This window comes from Lampris incognitus, chromosome 19, assembly GCF_029633865.1.
Source record: "Lampris incognitus isolate fLamInc1 chromosome 19, fLamInc1.hap2, whole genome shotgun sequence".
NCBI classification, from domain to species: Eukaryota; Metazoa; Chordata; class Actinopteri; order Lampriformes; family Lampridae; genus Lampris; species Lampris incognitus.
Genome location: NC_079229.1, coordinates 36,377,650 through 36,394,222, shown reverse-complemented (window position 1 = coordinate 36,394,222; position 16,573 = coordinate 36,377,650). Strand labels below are relative to the sequence as shown.

General features: G+C 48.4%; 1 protein-coding gene across 1 annotated transcript in view; it reads right to left on the bottom strand.

Annotated features, from left to right (window-relative positions):
- Positions 1–16,296, bottom strand: part of inhbaa (inhibin subunit beta Aa) — a 19,984-nt gene extending 3,688 nt beyond the window's left edge. The window contains exons 1-2 of the mRNA XM_056299529.1: positions 16,162–16,296; positions 14,881–15,790 (exon numbers count right to left, since the gene is read on the bottom strand). Coding sequence (XP_056155504.1) covers positions 14,881–15,370 — 490 coding nt within the window. The 5' untranslated portion in view covers positions 15,371–15,790; positions 16,162–16,296. The remainder of the gene's footprint in view (positions 1–14,880; positions 15,791–16,161) is intronic.
- Positions 16,297–16,573: the final 277 nt, after the last annotated feature.

Below are 16,573 nucleotides of genomic sequence, written 5' to 3'. Positions count from 1 at the left end.
CACATCCTGTGACGCTCTGTGATGTGTCTCATCTCTGTAGGCTACATCCACATCCACACATGGTACTCAGCAGTCCACTTCTCTAGTCTGCTCGTCGGACAACTGCAGCTTCCACGGGACAGCCAAGATGGAGCGACACTCAGCAGTGTTGACACACTCTTATATCTGTGAGTTATTCTAAAAATAATGTTTACAAAATGTTAAATTGGAAGACAGAAGGTATTTGCCCTTTTTCTCAAAAATTGTGTAATTGTTCTCAATCACATGAGTGTCTCTGGCTCAGTTTTTTGTGTGATGACCTCAAAAGGAGCTCTTCCTTCTTCCCACATGTACAAATAGAAATGTTCGTTGAAATGAATCTTGTGTGTGTGTGTGTGTGTGTGTGTGTGTGTGTGTGTGTGTGTGTGTGTGTGTGTGTGTGTGTGTGTGTGTGTGTGTGTGTTTTTTTTTTCCCTACGTATTATATATATCCATCCATTATCCAAACCGCTTATCCTGCTCTCAGGGTCACGGGGATGCTGGAGCCTATCCCGGCAGTCATTGGGCGGCAGGCAGGGAGACACCCTTGACGGGCCCCCAGGCCATCACAGGGCCCACACACACACACACATTCACACCTAGGGACAGTTTAGTACAGTGATTCACCTGACCTACATGTCTTTGGACTGTGGGAGGAAACCGGAGCCCCCGGAGGAAACCCACACAGGGAGAACATGCAAACTTCACACAGAGGACGACCCGGGACGACCCCCAAGGTTGGACTACCCCGGGGCTCGAACCCAGGACCTTCTTGCTGTGAGGCCACCATGCTGACCACTGTGCCACCAAAGGTAGAGCGTGTATATCGAATTTTTTTTTGGGGGGGGGGGCCCTCGGGAACCACTGCAGCCATTTTATATATATGTGTGTGTGTGTGTGTGTGTGTGGTCCTGCTGTCTCTGTACCAAGTTAGAGATGCTGTTGGCCTTGTATTTGTCTTCCCATTGAATTCCAAAATGTATCTTTACTTCATACTTAAATATAGTTCCAAAATTCATAAAAACAGCAATAAATACTGCCACTTCCTGTTATTAAAAGCCACCAGAAGCGGGCCGTGACCCAGTTTGGGTCCAGACTCACATGTTGAATCAGAAAGCAGAGCAGAGCAACTCAGCTGATCCCAGATAATGATGTAGTCCCTCTGTTGATGTCAATCTGCCCCCCCCCGTCTGTGTCTCTCTCTTGCTCTATCTCTCCGTCTCTCTCTCTCTGTCTGTCTCTCTCGCTGTCTCTCTGTCTGTCTCTCTCACTCTGTCTCTCTGTCTGTCTCTCTCTCTGATGTTACCATGCTGATTTTTATTCTACTTATTTTGTTGTAACTTTTTTGTAATTTTTATGAAAGTATTGTTGAAAATCAAATCTCTCTCTCTTGCTGTCTCTCGCTCTCTCTCGCTCTGTGTCTCTCTGTCACTCACACTCTCTCTCTCTCTCTGTCTCTGTCTCTCTCTCTCTCTCTCTCTCTCTCTCTATCTGTCTCTCTCTCTGCCAGGCTTCTGGAAGTCTTCTCCTAACAGGTCGTTTCTCTCTCTCTGTAATCCTCTTCCATTAACAGAAGGCTGATCTTTACACAGGGATGTCTCAACAACTCATAAACCCTCATTGCTGCCTTGTGTCTACTCCTAGTGTGTGTGTGTGTGTGTGCGTGTGCGTGTGCGTGTGTGTGTGTGTGTCCAGGCTGTATCTTTCTCACCTGCACAAGCCAGGCCCTTGGGGTACAATGAAAGACTTTGAAGACACACACTCACATGCACGTGTGCGCGGTACACACGAGGCTGCGGTGCAGTTCGGTAGCACAGCACACGGTGCAGGTGTGGGTGACAGCTGGTTATGAAGTGTGTCTCAGATAAACACCGTCCATGTCATAATGGATGTAGTGATGTCCACATCCTGATGACAGTCCTCTGTCTAACTGCAACCCCGTCTGTACTGAATGCAGCACACGCCTGCATGTCAGTAACCCACCGCCACTGTCGGTATCTATGCCTGTCTTCCCCTTCAACTACACAAGCCTTTTTTATTTCTCCCCCCTTTTTCTCCCCAGTTGTACCTGGTACAATTGGGGAGAAAAGTTGGGAAGAAGACGAGACCTGTTGGACGTGGTCTCCAACACGTTCAACAGGTTTCGTCTGATTGTAGGTGTCCGTGTCGTTCCCGGTTTATGCTGCCTTTCATGCTCTGTGCTCGCTCTCTTCCTGCTCTGCTTTTTCAGATCATTCTCTTCCTGTTTGAGGCTTGGAGAAGGCCGCCCCCGCCACCACTGAGGATATCGACACTAATACAGACAGGAGCGCCTCAACAGTTACACACTCAGAGTTGTGGTTTTGCCATACAAAACTAGCCACCTACTTGTGCAAAACAAAAAACAACCCCCCCCCCCAAACAAAACAAAAACAAATTGGGAGCCGGTGACGAGGGTGAATGGTGTGCCGAGAGTTGGAGAGAACTGGGACGATGGAAAAAGAGAAAGGAGGACCAGATCAAGTCGCCCACAGACCCTCTCGCCTCGATACACTGAGGTCAGTAAAATCACACACGTTAAACTTCCAGTCTGAATTTAGTTTAATTTTTTAAGATAGACAAGGTTTTTTTTTTTTTTTTTTTTTCCTTTTTCTCTCCAACTTGGCCAATTACCCCACTCTTCCGAGCCGTCCCGGTCTCTGCTCCACCCCCTCTGCTGATCCGGGGAGGGCTGCAGACTACCACATGCCTCCTCCCATACATGTGGAGTCACCAGCCGCTTCTTTTCACCTGACAGTGAGGAGTTTCACCAGGGAGACGTAGCGCATGGGAGGATCACACTATTCCCCCCAGTTCCCCCTTCCCCCTGAACAGGCACCCCGACCGACCAGAGGAGGTGCTAGTGCAGCGACCAGGACATATACCCACATCTGGCTTCCCACCCACAGACACGGCCAATTGTATCTGTAGGGTCGCCCGACCAAGCCGGAAATAGCATGGGGATTCGAACCGGTGATCCCCGTGTTGGTAGGCAATGGAATAGTCCAACTTTGTCCAACTTTGCAGAGTCTTAACATGGACAGTTGGTACTGAACCCGCCCCGTTTGACAGATGATGACCTTTAAACGGTTAGAGCAGTCCCACATCTCTATTCTGTCTGTTTGCCAACACCTGAATCCTCCACAACACATAGTCCACCTACACTGTGTGTGTATGTGTGTGTGTGTGTGTGTTTCAGAGTCCATACCCACACTGTCATCCCTATGCCATCTGTCTAAACACAACTATCACTCATTATTAACTCTGTGTGCGCGTATGTGTGTGTGCGCGCATATGTGCGTGTGTGTGTGTGTGTGTGCGCATATGTGTGTGTGTGTGTGTGTGTGTGTGTGCATATGTGTGTGTGTGTGTTTTCAATTGTCCAGTCCTAATCCACTTAAAATGGATGGGCTGCGTTCGACAGCAGTAAGCTGAACAAACTTCAGGGCGGGCACACACACACACACACACACACACACACACACACACACACACACACACACACACACACACACACACACAATCACTGAAGTGATGTGGCAGTCGTGACTAGAAAGAGGGAGAGAACAGGAGGAGTAAGAACGTTCACACTGTGGCAGCAGAACTGATCATGAGAATGTTCTGTCTTCTGAAATGCAGGCTTACAGGAAGTTGTGCACCTTGTTTTCAGTTTGGACATCAGGATTCTTTCAGCTGAGTGGTGTCCAAGAAAACATCCCACAAGACCACCACAAGACCACCAAGTTGAGGTAAAATAATGGACGGAAAGACGGAAAGACAGAAAGAGGAACTGTAGAGAGAACTGACCAATCACAGAGGAACAGACACACCACCAGTCAGCCTGATGCCTCATTATTTCTCTCTCTCTATTTATCTCTCTATTCATCTATCTATCTCTCTGTGTCTCTGGCATCTATCTCTCTGTCTGTCTGTCTGTCTGTCTGTCTGTCTGTGTGTCTGTCTGTCTGTCTGTCTGTCTGTGTGTCTGTCTATTTATCTACCTATCTGTCTCTATCACTCTTTCTCTTTGTGTCTCTGTCTCTATCTCTCTTTCTCTTTGTGTCTGTCTCTCTCCTATTGTCTGCCTCCTCTGCTGCTCTCTTTCTCTCGCTCTGTCGTTCCCACACACAGAGAAGGATAATAACATTTACACATTCCTTCCTCCCCCACTCCTCCTCCCCCTTCCCTCTCCATTTCCTCAATTTAATGCTGGTAAGGGAATGAGATAGGGAGAGAGAGAAAATGAGATGAAGGAGAAGAAGGGATAAGTGAGAGAAAACTTTGGGGTATGGACAAGAGGACAAAGAAAGAAAGGAAGACAAAGGGTTTAATGCAGAGTTAGATCGAATTGCTTTATGAGATTTGGAAAAGAGAGATATGGGGAAGAGAGAGAGAGAGAGACAGGGAAGAGAGAGAGAGAGATGAAGAGAGAAATGGGGAAGAGACGGGGAAGAAAGAAAGAGACGGGAGAGAGGGGGGGTAGAGAGAGAGACAAGGGAGAGAGACAGGGAAGGGAGCGAGAGAGATGCAGAAGAGAGACAGAGCGAGACGGACGAGAGAGAGATAGTGTAGAAAGGGAAAGAGACGGGGATAAGAGAAATGGGGGGGAGCTGGGGAAGAGGGAGAGAGAGATGGGGACAAGAGAGAGACGGGGACGAGAGAGATGGGGAAGAGAGGGAAGAGGGAGAGAGGGACAGGGAAGAGTGGGAGCGATGGAGTGAGTGCTGGCAGGCTGAAGGGGCAGGTCTTGATTTCTGGCTGTGAGGGGTTCCTGTCCTGCCTGTAAATGGGACCACCCATCTAAAGCCTTATCTGCTCTCTCTATCTCTCTTTCTTTCCTCTGTCGCCATCTTTCCTTCTCTTACTTTAAATAAGACTATTAGCTTCTCTGCTTTTCTCTTTCCTCTACTGTCACATTTGCTCTACAGAAATAGAAAAAGTCCATTTGAACAGACGTGTTTACTATCGCAACCACTCCCGGAGACTGGGTCTCGGGACCCCCGGGTGGCTCTCAGAAGTCTTTTAACTGAGGTTTATACCTGCAGTACACCTTTCAGCCACATGAGGGAGCTTGTTGGTATTTCTACCACGCGGTTTCTGCCAGAAACGGACTGAACGTTGCGCTGCTCTCCTCTTGTCCACCGGACTTGACTACAGCGCTAAAAAGCAGGCAGGCCCTGCTATCACGTTGGCAAGGTGTAGGTAGAATTAATATGCACAGTAGGATATGCGGAGTAGGCCTGACAAGCTCATAGTCAGGATAAGTAAATAGCACATAATGGGCTAAAGAGGGTTGACGTGGAATAGACCAGGGGCTTCATGTATCAGTCGTTACTTCGGGCAAATTTGTTCCTACACACCCATGGAATTTTTTAGCCCTCAAGATTGTCTGACAGTCAGACAAAGCATGACGGTTATTTGTCATTCCTTCCTCCTAACATCTATTGTCTACCTCTTGCAACAAGCCATCACCCAGGCCTGCAAAGACATCAGTGTTAGCCAGTCGGTGTCTGAATTCAGGGGTTACCCAGGTTCTACACTGGTCTCTGAGACAAACTTCAGGGCTAAAAGATCCCATGGGTGTGTTCGCACAAATTTGCCCATAGTAACGACTGATAGACGAGGCCCCAGATATAGTTAGCCAATTGGTTGACTGACTGTTTGAGAACAACCGACTTGTTCACGCGAGCATTTCACAAGACTTTCAACAGGATGTGTTTTGATACTGAATCTTCTGTTCTAATTGTACCTAAAACACAGAATCCCATATGAAAGGCCAGCGTTTATCCTGTTTGTTTTACTAATGAGAGGAAGTAAAAACAATATGCAAGTCTGTTAACTCCACCTGAAGGCGCGTATTAAAGTGTGTAATGTGTGTATATGTTTTAAATAACACGTGCATGGAACGAGGTTGTGATTTATCAAATGCATATCTCTTTGAAATGGCTGGTTTACTATTTAAGGTCATATCAGGCGATGTGGAACTGGCAGTAAAAGTGGTCAGGAACGTTCATTTCTACACGACTTCGCTCCTCGTGATTTATTGATAAGGCCTGTTGTGACCTGGCTCCTGATGGTTTGTAATTTTTACAAAAGTAGGTCCCCAGAAAAACAGTTTGGGGAACACTTCTCTATTGGATGGAGTCTAGAAATCTTAGTTTTTCTCAGAGGAACTGGAAAGTTAGTAATGTGGTTTGAGTTTGTTTCTCTTCAAGTTAGATTTTGTACCAGGATTTATGTGGAAGGCGGCACGGTGGCACAGTGGTTAGCACGATCGCCTCACAGCAAGAAGGTCCTGGTTTCGAGCCCTGGGGTAGTCCAACTTTGGTGGGTCATCCCGGGTCGTGTTCTGTGTGGAGTTTGCATGTTCTCCCTGTGTGGGTTTCCTCCGGGGGCTCCGGTTTCCTCCCACAGTCCAAAGACATGTAGGTCAGGTGAATCACCGTACTAAATTGTCCCCAGGTATGAATATGTGTGTGTGTGTGTCGGCCCTGTGATGACCTGGCGGCCTGTCCAGGGTGTCTCCCCGCCTGCCACCCAATGACTGCTGGGATAGGCTCCAGCATCCCCACGACCCTGAGAGCAGGATAAGCGGTTCCGATAAGGATGGATGGGTGTGGAATCCACGGTCAGTATGTGTAACCAAGGCTGGAGTAAATAAGGCAGATTGATCAAAGTTATTAATATGACTTGAATCCTTTCTAGAAAACTTGTCTGTGTGAGAGAATCTCACAGCACAGGAAGAAAAACACAACGTGAGATAAACTGTCATGTGTAGAGAGAGGCTCTCTCCTCTAGTCTACCTCTGTCACTTTAACACAGGGAGGATCACTCCCTCCATCAGCCCGCCCTCTTCTCTCTTTCATTTTAGTCGTAGTTTACTTCAGGAGGAATCACTGAGCTCACACTCAATTCCTCCTTAACAGTCCAACAGGCGCATGCACGCACGCACGCGCGCGCACACACACACACACGCACACAGACACGCACACAGACACGCACAGACAGACACAGACACACTGTCTCTCATGGATAAAGGCAGGCAGGGACTTGGCCCAGATATCCAGCAGGCCGGGCAGTCGTCAGGAGGCTGTTTGTGTGTTTTACAGTTGTGTATTGTGTGCTGTGTATGTGTTTGTGTTATTTTTACAATTGACGGAGAAAGGAGTTGTTGAACATTATAGTGAGATTGAGCCACTAAACAGGAAGAGTAAAGATGAAACATGAAGAAAAGCATGTATTCAGCAGGTGGGTGTGCTTTATGAGGGAACAGACAGGCATTACCGCTGTCTGGCTTCAGGCTTCACTTCCAGCCTGGATCCTCCTTAGTTAGAATTTACGAGCTCGCGGTTCTGTACGTCACTTTGGATAAAGCACCGTCACCAGATGTGCTGTTACTCTACCTGCAGAATAATCCGGTTCAGAGACCCTGCTCACCGAGTTGGCATCCGCGCCCAGCGGCCAGATGTGGGCGATCTCTCCCCCTCGCCATCTTTAGGAAGGTTCTGGGCGGCGGATTTGCAGATTCTGCAGTTTGCGTGGGACATGCTACTCGGGGCTAAAATCTGGTCCACATCACGTTGGTGTACATGCACAGGCTCTTATTGGCACCACATGTGAGTCAGCCGGCTGGGTTTGTAAACAGGAGTTGGGCTGAAGCCCTCGACACGCTCGGAGACAGAGCCGCGGGGAAGACGGATGAGACCGGCTTATTTAGAAATACAAATATGAAACAAAATACGTGTAACGCTCTCAAAAGCGCAGTAAACACATGTGGTGAGGGGTCATTAACTCAGCCTGTCTGTGTGACATGCGGAATGTCGGAGATGCCAAACTCGCTCACTGTCATGTGGGAGGGGATTCAGAGAGCCGGCGTCTCCCCATGACGGTCACACAAACTACAGCCCATCATGTGACGGACTCCAGTCCCAGTCTGGACTCCCATACTCGCCCCAGCATGCCCAGTCCGTGTCAGTAGTAAGATAAAAACAGTTACAAGATGTGGTTAAAGAAGATAGATAATGATGTGGAAGAATGGAGAGCGTGAGGCAGAGAGGAGAGTCTTAAGTTTGTTTAAATGGCGTTCAGACGGTCCAGTTTTAGTAAGCTATGTCCACCACATCAGCACTGTTTATAAAGCGCCGATAGAGAGCTGTACACACACACAGCGAGGAGGACAGACAGAGAGAGAGAGGCAGAAACACATGAAAACACACTCTGAGAGGTTTCTGATAAAAGTACAGATTTGACCGACTCGTGTTTATTCTCTCCAAGGACGACTGGACTACGGCGGCTCTTAAACAAACACATTCCCTGCACTGCTCTCACACACTTCTTCACATTTATTCATCTAAATCCCACTTACGGTCACACCACAAACTACCACACACACACACACACACACACACACACACACACACAACATCTCTCATTAGACCACTGATGGTCAGTGTTGTACATCAGTCTGGAGCAAGGAGGCAGCTGATTGGTCAGAATGCAGTTGGTTTGTTCAAATTTCCCTCCCTCCCTCTGCACCCCAAGCTGATGTGTGGTGAGCGTTCTGGTGCAAAATGGCTGCCGTGCATCACCCAGGTGGTGCTACACATTGGTAGTGGTTGAGGTGAGTTACCCCCTTCAATGTGAAGTGCTTTGGGTGTCTAGATAAAGCGCCATATAAATGTAGTGATTATTATTGTTATTATTGAATTTCCTGGTTGGGATTTAGCCCCACCATTGTGTGCCTGCAGTCTGTTGAGAGGGTTTGGTTTTTGGAACGGGGTTGAATTGTGAGGACTTAGCCGCTTTTTATTTGAGAGTGTTTGGTTTCTGGACTGGCGTCAACATTTCAGGGAGTTTTGATGAAGGAGATGGGACCAGCTCGTGTAGAGACAAACAACACACGGCGTTCCATCCAAAGAGCCCATCATCATCGAGACAGGAGGCATTTTTGATGATGCCGTCCCAGAGGGAGTTTAACCCCCAACCCTGTTCTCTGGCGCTGCCACGCTCTAACAAATAAAAAGGAACAGAAACCGCTCCAGCGGTGCTTCTTCCACTCGCTTTCCTCGACCAGACTGGCAGCTGGTCTGAGGATTGGAACCAATGACCTCCCTGTTGGTCACGAGCCGGCATATTTAAACAAACAAAGTTGGTGCGCCCTCTACAGGTTTGGAGGTGTGCGCGGTCTCAGTGCTGCCCAGCCGCCGCATGAGAATAGACATGAGCATGTCTGGTAGGAGCCACCAACAATGACCCGTCTATTCTCTCTGCCCATGAAAGGGGCTGTCAGGGTCAGTGAAGAGGTAGAGCAGGTTACAGAGGGAGGCAGGAGTGGAAGCACACTGTGGAATGTCACTAATGATGTGTTCAATTAAGTTCAATTAATTGTCTTTTGTAGTGAGAGAAAAGACAGAGAGGAGGAAACTAAAAAGAGAAAAAGACAGAGAGATGAGAGAGGCTCTATAAACAGACACATGCACACACGCACACACACACACATTGCTGGCCCTGCGAGATGGCATTTGACACTACCTCATCTCTGATGAGCCAAGAATCCATCCATCTGCTCATCCATCCATCCATCCAACTTCCGATCCCTGCTGCCCAAAATAATTACTGGGTTTTCCTGAATGCAGCAATTATCTCTGACAAAGTACAGACTGACTGACTGCTCTGCTGGCTCACTGACAGTCTGGCTGGCAGGCTGGTTAGCTGACCGGTTGGTTAGCTAGCCGACTTGGGCTGATTTGTTCCCAGTAGCTTGACATAAACCCATAAGCAGAACGTTACTGGTTCAAATCCCGGTCTGACCGGTCGAGCGTGTGTCAGAAATGCGTCTTCCCATCAGTCACTGCTGTCACTGGTTGGACTGGGCAGCTCCCAGTGTCCCGCAGTCACAGACTGGTTGTGCTGGATGTTTTTGAGGTTTAAACGAAAACTTAACCAGTCCCCCCCCCCCACACACACACACACACACACACACATTCTTCAATAGAATGTCTAACATGCTGCACAGCATTTCAGCACTCATAACAGTTTAACAACAGCAGAGGCGGGGGAGACGCTGCTGGCTGCAGCTTCAGTCCTCTATCATGATGAAAGCCTCAATACACACAGGTGCAGCATGACGTGGACACACACCGGGAGGCTCTGGCTAGACGCTTGCTGCAACGACTTGTGAGCGAACCCGTTCTTACTCAGTCAGTAATGGAGAGAAGGCCTGCGTTCAGCCTCACTCTTATTTATGATCATTTGCCTTGGTAATGACACCGTGTGGTTTAAAGCTGTAATAACCATGAAATACTGCTGCACCGCACAGCGTTTTCCCTGCCCTTTTTCACTCTGGGATGTTGTCTTTTGTCAGGATGCTATTTCTTTCCACTGTTTTGAGTAGTTCACTCAGTAACAACACACACACACACACACACATAAAATAACACATTAAGCAACTTGATAAGTTATTAATGCATCAGTTAAAAGCAGAATTAGGTGTGTTGCCTCCAACTAGACACAAGCAAGTTTTCTAGAGTTTTCTAGAGTTGTAAAATATGAGCGGGTGTTCTCATTCCGGTCAACTGGTGAAATTTGACTGGTGAAGTAACTTACTGACTGGCTGACCAGCTGAACGACTGACGAGGCGGTAAGTTTGCGTACGACAGAGCAGATGACGTGTGCTGACGTCAAAGTGACTTGGTTTTATGAGGCTTATGACACGCGACATGTGGACTTCATCTACGCTGCAGCACCAAGCCACACCTCCTCCGCAAAGCCACGCCTCTTTCGCAGAGCCACACCTCCTTCACAGCTCAGCTGGTCTGACATCACCTGAGACAGGTGATGCTGGCACGACCGTCCGGCACATGTATCGACTGGATTGACTCCACATGTATGGGAGGAGGCATGTGGTAGTCTGCAGCCCTCCCCGGATCGGCAAAGGGGTGGACCAGTGACCAGGACGGCTCAGAAGAATAGGGTAATTAGCCGGATACAATGGGGGAGAAGAAGGGGGGAAATGCCCCCCCCAAAAAAGAAAAAACGGCTGTTCGGCTTCAGCAGATCTTGAGTCAGTGTGTGTGTTTGTGTGTGAGAGAGAGAGAGAACAGGGGCTTCTGGGTAACTAAGGTTCCCTGTTAGTTCAGTGGTGTGACGGTGGTGTTCATCTGGACAGAGGAAGGATAATGGTGTCTCGTGTGTATTTTCGGGGTTTTAGCGGCGTTGTCTGGCTCGTCGTTGGCTCCTGGAAGCTCACCGGGAGTGTGGTGAGAAAAACACAAGTCGTGAGTTGTAACTGTGAGGCTGGCGCTTGTCCTTCCTCGACGGAGAAGTAGATGAGGAGTTGAAAAGACGTGGCTATGGACAGACAAGTGTTGAAGTAAAAACGGTGCAGTGGGGTGTCCAGCTGATCTCAACACTGATGTGAAGGATCGTTTACGCTGTCGTTGAAAAGACAGATAGTCCCACACCTCTCTTCTCCCCCTCCTACTTTGTGTCTCCACCGTTCCCTTTCTCTTCCTACGATCCCTCTGCAGCCCTTCTCTGTCTCCCCCTCTCCCTCTTTTGCCTCTCTCCAACTCTTCTCGTTCTCTCCCGGTAAATCCCTGTCTTTTCTGTCTTTGTCTTTTACACTTTCGCTTGCTCTCTCTCTCTTTCTAACTCTCTCTCTTTTTCTCTCTCAATCTCTCTCTCTGTTTCTCTCTCGCTCTCTCTGTGTTTCTCTCTCAATCGCTCTCTCTGTTTCTCTCTCTCTGTGTCTCTCTCTCTCTCTCTCTCACCAGCTTTATGATTCATTATCTCTGGTACACGCACTCCGGTGGCGGTTGCTAGGTTGTTGGAAAATAAAGCACGCCTCCCCCTTTTTAACCGTCTCTTCACAGCATCATAAAACAAACGTGCACACACTCATCGCGCCTCTTCCCTATCTCCTCCATTCAAAACAGCACAGTCACTCCTCATCTCCTCACCCTCCACCACAAGATGAAATCTCAGATCCCCCTACGGGGATCTGACCCCTGACCTCTTTACTCTTTTCTGCCGGCCGCTTGAAAACGTAGGGATCTAGGAGGTCGTACACTTTTCTCAGAGGGGGTTGAAAATGGGAAGGAAAACAACAAAACAATTATATTTCCTAGATTCTGTTCCAGGGGGACGTTGGAATTTGCTGGCAGAGCGTTGGGAGTTTATGCTTTTCCACCAGGGGAGCATGAACTCGTAATGATATGTGGAAAGACTCTTCTGGATCTAATTCCCTCTTTCCAGATCAAAGCCGAGCCTGTTTGGCTGGAAGTCACCACAGGGGGCGCCAGGCTGCACACCGCAATTTATTTTAGGCAGTCGTTCACCTTCCACACCTTCTACAATCTGCCTCATTTCCGTAACTCCTGACAACGACGCAGATCAGCTGTTACAGTTTTACATTGTATGTATGTTTTAATCATCATATACCATAATCTGTCATTTCACATACATATATTTGTGTGTGTGTGTGTATATATATACACACACACATACATATGTAGATATATTTATATATTTACATACATGTATACGTTTGCACATATAGACATATATACACATATACATGTGTATGTATGTGTCTATATACACATATATATGTAGTATGTATGCACGCATACATACATACATACATACATACATACATACATACATACGTGTATACATACGTGTATACATACATATATCTATATATGTATACAATTATGTATACATATGTTTGTATGTATGCATATATATATAAATACATGCATAAATATGTGTGTGTGTGTGTGTGTGTGGGGTAATAAGGTCAAGGGTCAGATTCATAGCAACCAGGCGGTAAAGGGAACAGTTATAACTGACCCTTAACTAAACATGCATGACAGAGAAGCGAAAGAAGGAAAAACAATAAAATACAAGAAGAAAAGTCAAAAAAGAGCGGTTTCATTCCCCATGGGGCAACCGGGCCCAACGTGCGCCCACTGCCAGGGTTACTGGTCCCATTGTAACTCAATGGCAAGAGCAAGGCACTATGATTACCATGCCTGGTTGACGGCACAATTCTAGCCTGCCTTAGTGTCACTAAGCAAGATCTCAAATCCCCATTATTATTATTGTTATTATTACTATTAGCTGTGTAAAGAGTTCCGGCTACACACACACACACACACACACACACACCTGCTGAGAGATTCTCGTGTTCAAAGCACATGCCAGCAGTCACATTTTAAGCTTCATAAATCCGTCAACCCCTCTGCCTTGCTCTCTGTCTCTCTCTCTCTCGCTCTCTCTCTCTCTCTCTCTTGCTCTCTCTTGCTCTTGTTCTCGCTCTCTCTCGCTCTTTTTCTGACTCTCTTACCATCTCTCTTGCCTTCGTGCTCTCCCTCTCTAGTTTAACGGTCTGTTCCCTCTCTCCTCGTTTCTCTCTCATCTGTCTGTTCTGGAACTCAGCTCAGATGAGCACAGGTGGCTTTACTGGCCTGATGTAACACATGTTGTCCGTACACATGCTCAGCAACCCAGCACATCACACACTGCCACAGAAATATGTAAATCTCTCTCTCTCTCTCTCTCTCTCTCTCTCTCTCTGCCTGTCTCTCTCTGCCTGTCTCTCTCCCGTCTGTCTCTCTGCCTGTCTCTCTCTGTCTGTGGTGGACTGTAGTACTGTGTGATTATGCTGGTTTGTCTGTGAGCATGGGCTCTATGGCGTCAGTGTGGATGGATACGGATCGACTTTTTCATGCAGAAGAATTGGACGGGTGAAAAGTGAGCTAGGATGAGAGTGTGAATTTGTAAATGAAAACACATCGAAGTATTCCTTCCTTCCTTCCTTCCTTCCTTCCTTCCTTCCTTCCTTCCTTCCTTCCTTCCTTCCTTCCTTCCTTCCTTCCTTCCTTCCTTCCTTCCTTCCTTCCTTCCTTCCTTCCTTCCTTCCTTCCTTCCTTCCTTCCTGTCTTTCTGCAACTGGTCCTGCTAGCGGGGCACAGCTCCACATTTCTCTATCTGCAATCTTTAACAGCACAATTTCTGTGGGGTTACCACACAAACAAACGCTTTGAACCAACACACACACACACACACACACACTCACACACACACACACTCGCAGTGACACACAGCCCTGTCTATAAGTAGATAATAAGATATTCTTTAAAGCAACAGGAGGCTATTACAGAGGCTATAGAGGAGTGTGTGTGTGTGTGTGTCTGGCTTGTGTGCCTCGAGGGACAAAAGATGTGTTACACTCAGTAAGTGCGCAGGTGGAATTAAGCAGGTGGAGACACACAAACACACACGCTGTGAGAGTGAGTCATTGAGTAAAATGGCTAGTAAAGAAGACAGACTTGCCTGCAGACGTCGTTTTCTACCATGTTCTACATCACCCCCCCACACACACGTACACACCACATGTACACACTCACACACATGTACACACTCACACACACGTACACACATGTACACACTCACACATGCACACACCACATGTACACACATGTACACACATGTAGCATGTGGCATGCATACATACAAATGCATGCGCACACACATGTTAATCATTTGATTACATAGTGTCCAAACACTCTGTCTCTCTCTCTCTCCCTGTCTCTCTCCTTGTCTCTCTCTGTCTCTCTCTCTTTGTCGCGCTCTCTGTCTGTCTGTCCGCCTGTCTCCTTCTCTCTGTCTCTCTCTCCCCCTCTCCTCCCGCAAGCCCAGACCTACACATGCACATTTAAACACAGAATCCTCTCTATCGATCCCCTCGCTCGCTCTCTCCGTCCACATATCACACACACACACACACACACACACACACACACACACAGTCTGTGTAGAAACAGCAGATCGACTCACCGGCCTCTGCGAAGGTGATAATCTCTGTGGTCTCCTGCGGCTCTCCGTCGTCTCCCCCTCTCCCTGCTCCTCCTCTCCCTCCCCGCCCTCTCCCCTCCTCCTCCCCCTCAATCTGCACGCTGCCGTCCTCCGCCACGCGGCCCACGTGAAGCTTGCGCAGGGCGTTGAGGAGTGCGGCGCGCGGCACGGGCCGTGTGATGTTGGGCCGGGCCTGGAGGTGCAGCATGTTCAGGATGTGCCTCTTCACAGCTTCCACCACGTCTGGCTGCGCCTCGGCATTCGCCACCACCCCCTCCTCCTCCCCCTCCTCCTCTGCCACCCTGCCCTCCCTTTCCTCGTTCCTCCGCATCCGGGCCAGCACGCAGGACGGGCAGTGTGAGCTGGCGTCCGCCTGGCGGGGGAAGGAGAGCGCGGCGGGTTTGGACAGCGTGGAGCTGCAGCCCTGCACCAGGAGCAGCAAGCTCCAGCTGAGCAGAGGTAAGATGGACATGACGCAGGAGGCGCAGCAGCTCACAGCTGGCTGGTTGGCTGGTTTGCTGTGGCCGGCTGGCTTGTTGGCTGGCTGGCTTTGAGGATGATGGTGCACGCACAGTGAAAGATGGATGGAGCAAAGATGCTGAGAGAGGATGAGGAACGACTGATGGAAAGATGAAAAAATTAAATGAAAAAATATTCTCGGTCCTTTCAGGCCGAGAGGAGCGTCTGAAAAAAAAATCAACTGTCCTCCAGGTTGTCCTTAACTTCCTCGCTCTCTCTTTCACTCTCTCTCTCGCGCTCTCTCTCCCTTCTCTCTGTTCCTCTGCTCTTTTCTTGGTCCTTCTCTCTCTCTCTCCCTCTCTCTCTCTCTCTCTCTCTCCCCGTCTTGCTTTCTCTCTCTCAGAAGTTTGGACAATGAAAGTTCTCGGTCCACCTGTGAAAATGGAGAAAAGAAAAAAAAATGTGGAAAAACCGTTAAAAAAAAGAGAGAAACAAACAGATGAGAAAATGAGTAATCCTTGTCTGTGTCAGGACAGATGGCTGAGAACGTGGAGGCGTAAATCAAAAAAAAAATGATGTGATGAATGGAGAATAGGAGGAGAGGAAAAGTGAGTCTTCTGTGCAGGAGAAGAGTCCTTGGTCCCGCACTGAGCCGAGCTGAGCGAAGGTTGTGTGTGTCTGTGTGTGTGTGTGTGTCTGTGTGTGTCTGTGTGTGTCTGTGTGTATGAGCAGCGTCGTGCAGGAAGACTGTTTGACTAAGTTATCCCAGATAAAGGGAGTTCCTCTCACTCCCTCTCTCTTTACCTCTTTTCCCTCCTCTCTCTCTGGCTCGGCGCTGCGGCTCCAATGTGATCCTTTGCGCACCAGTTGAATGGTTTTGCTGGAGTGGGCTGGACTCTTTCTCCGTCTCTTTTTCTTTTCCTCCTCTCACTGTCTTTCCTCTCCTCTCTTCTCTTCTCCCACTCTGTCTGCACTTCTCTCCCTGGCAGACTCCTACCATAATTATACCTTCCTCTCCCCCCTCCTCTCTCTCTCCTCCCCTCCAGTCCCCTCCCCTCTCCCTCTCCTTTCCTCCATGACTCATAGCACTTCTACTCCAACTTTTACCTTCTCTCTCTCTCTCCCCCTCTCGCTCTCTCTCTGTCTCTCTGTCTCCCTCTCTCTCTCTCCCTCTCCCCCCCTCCCTCCACCAGGAGCAACACCGGGATTCCTTTTG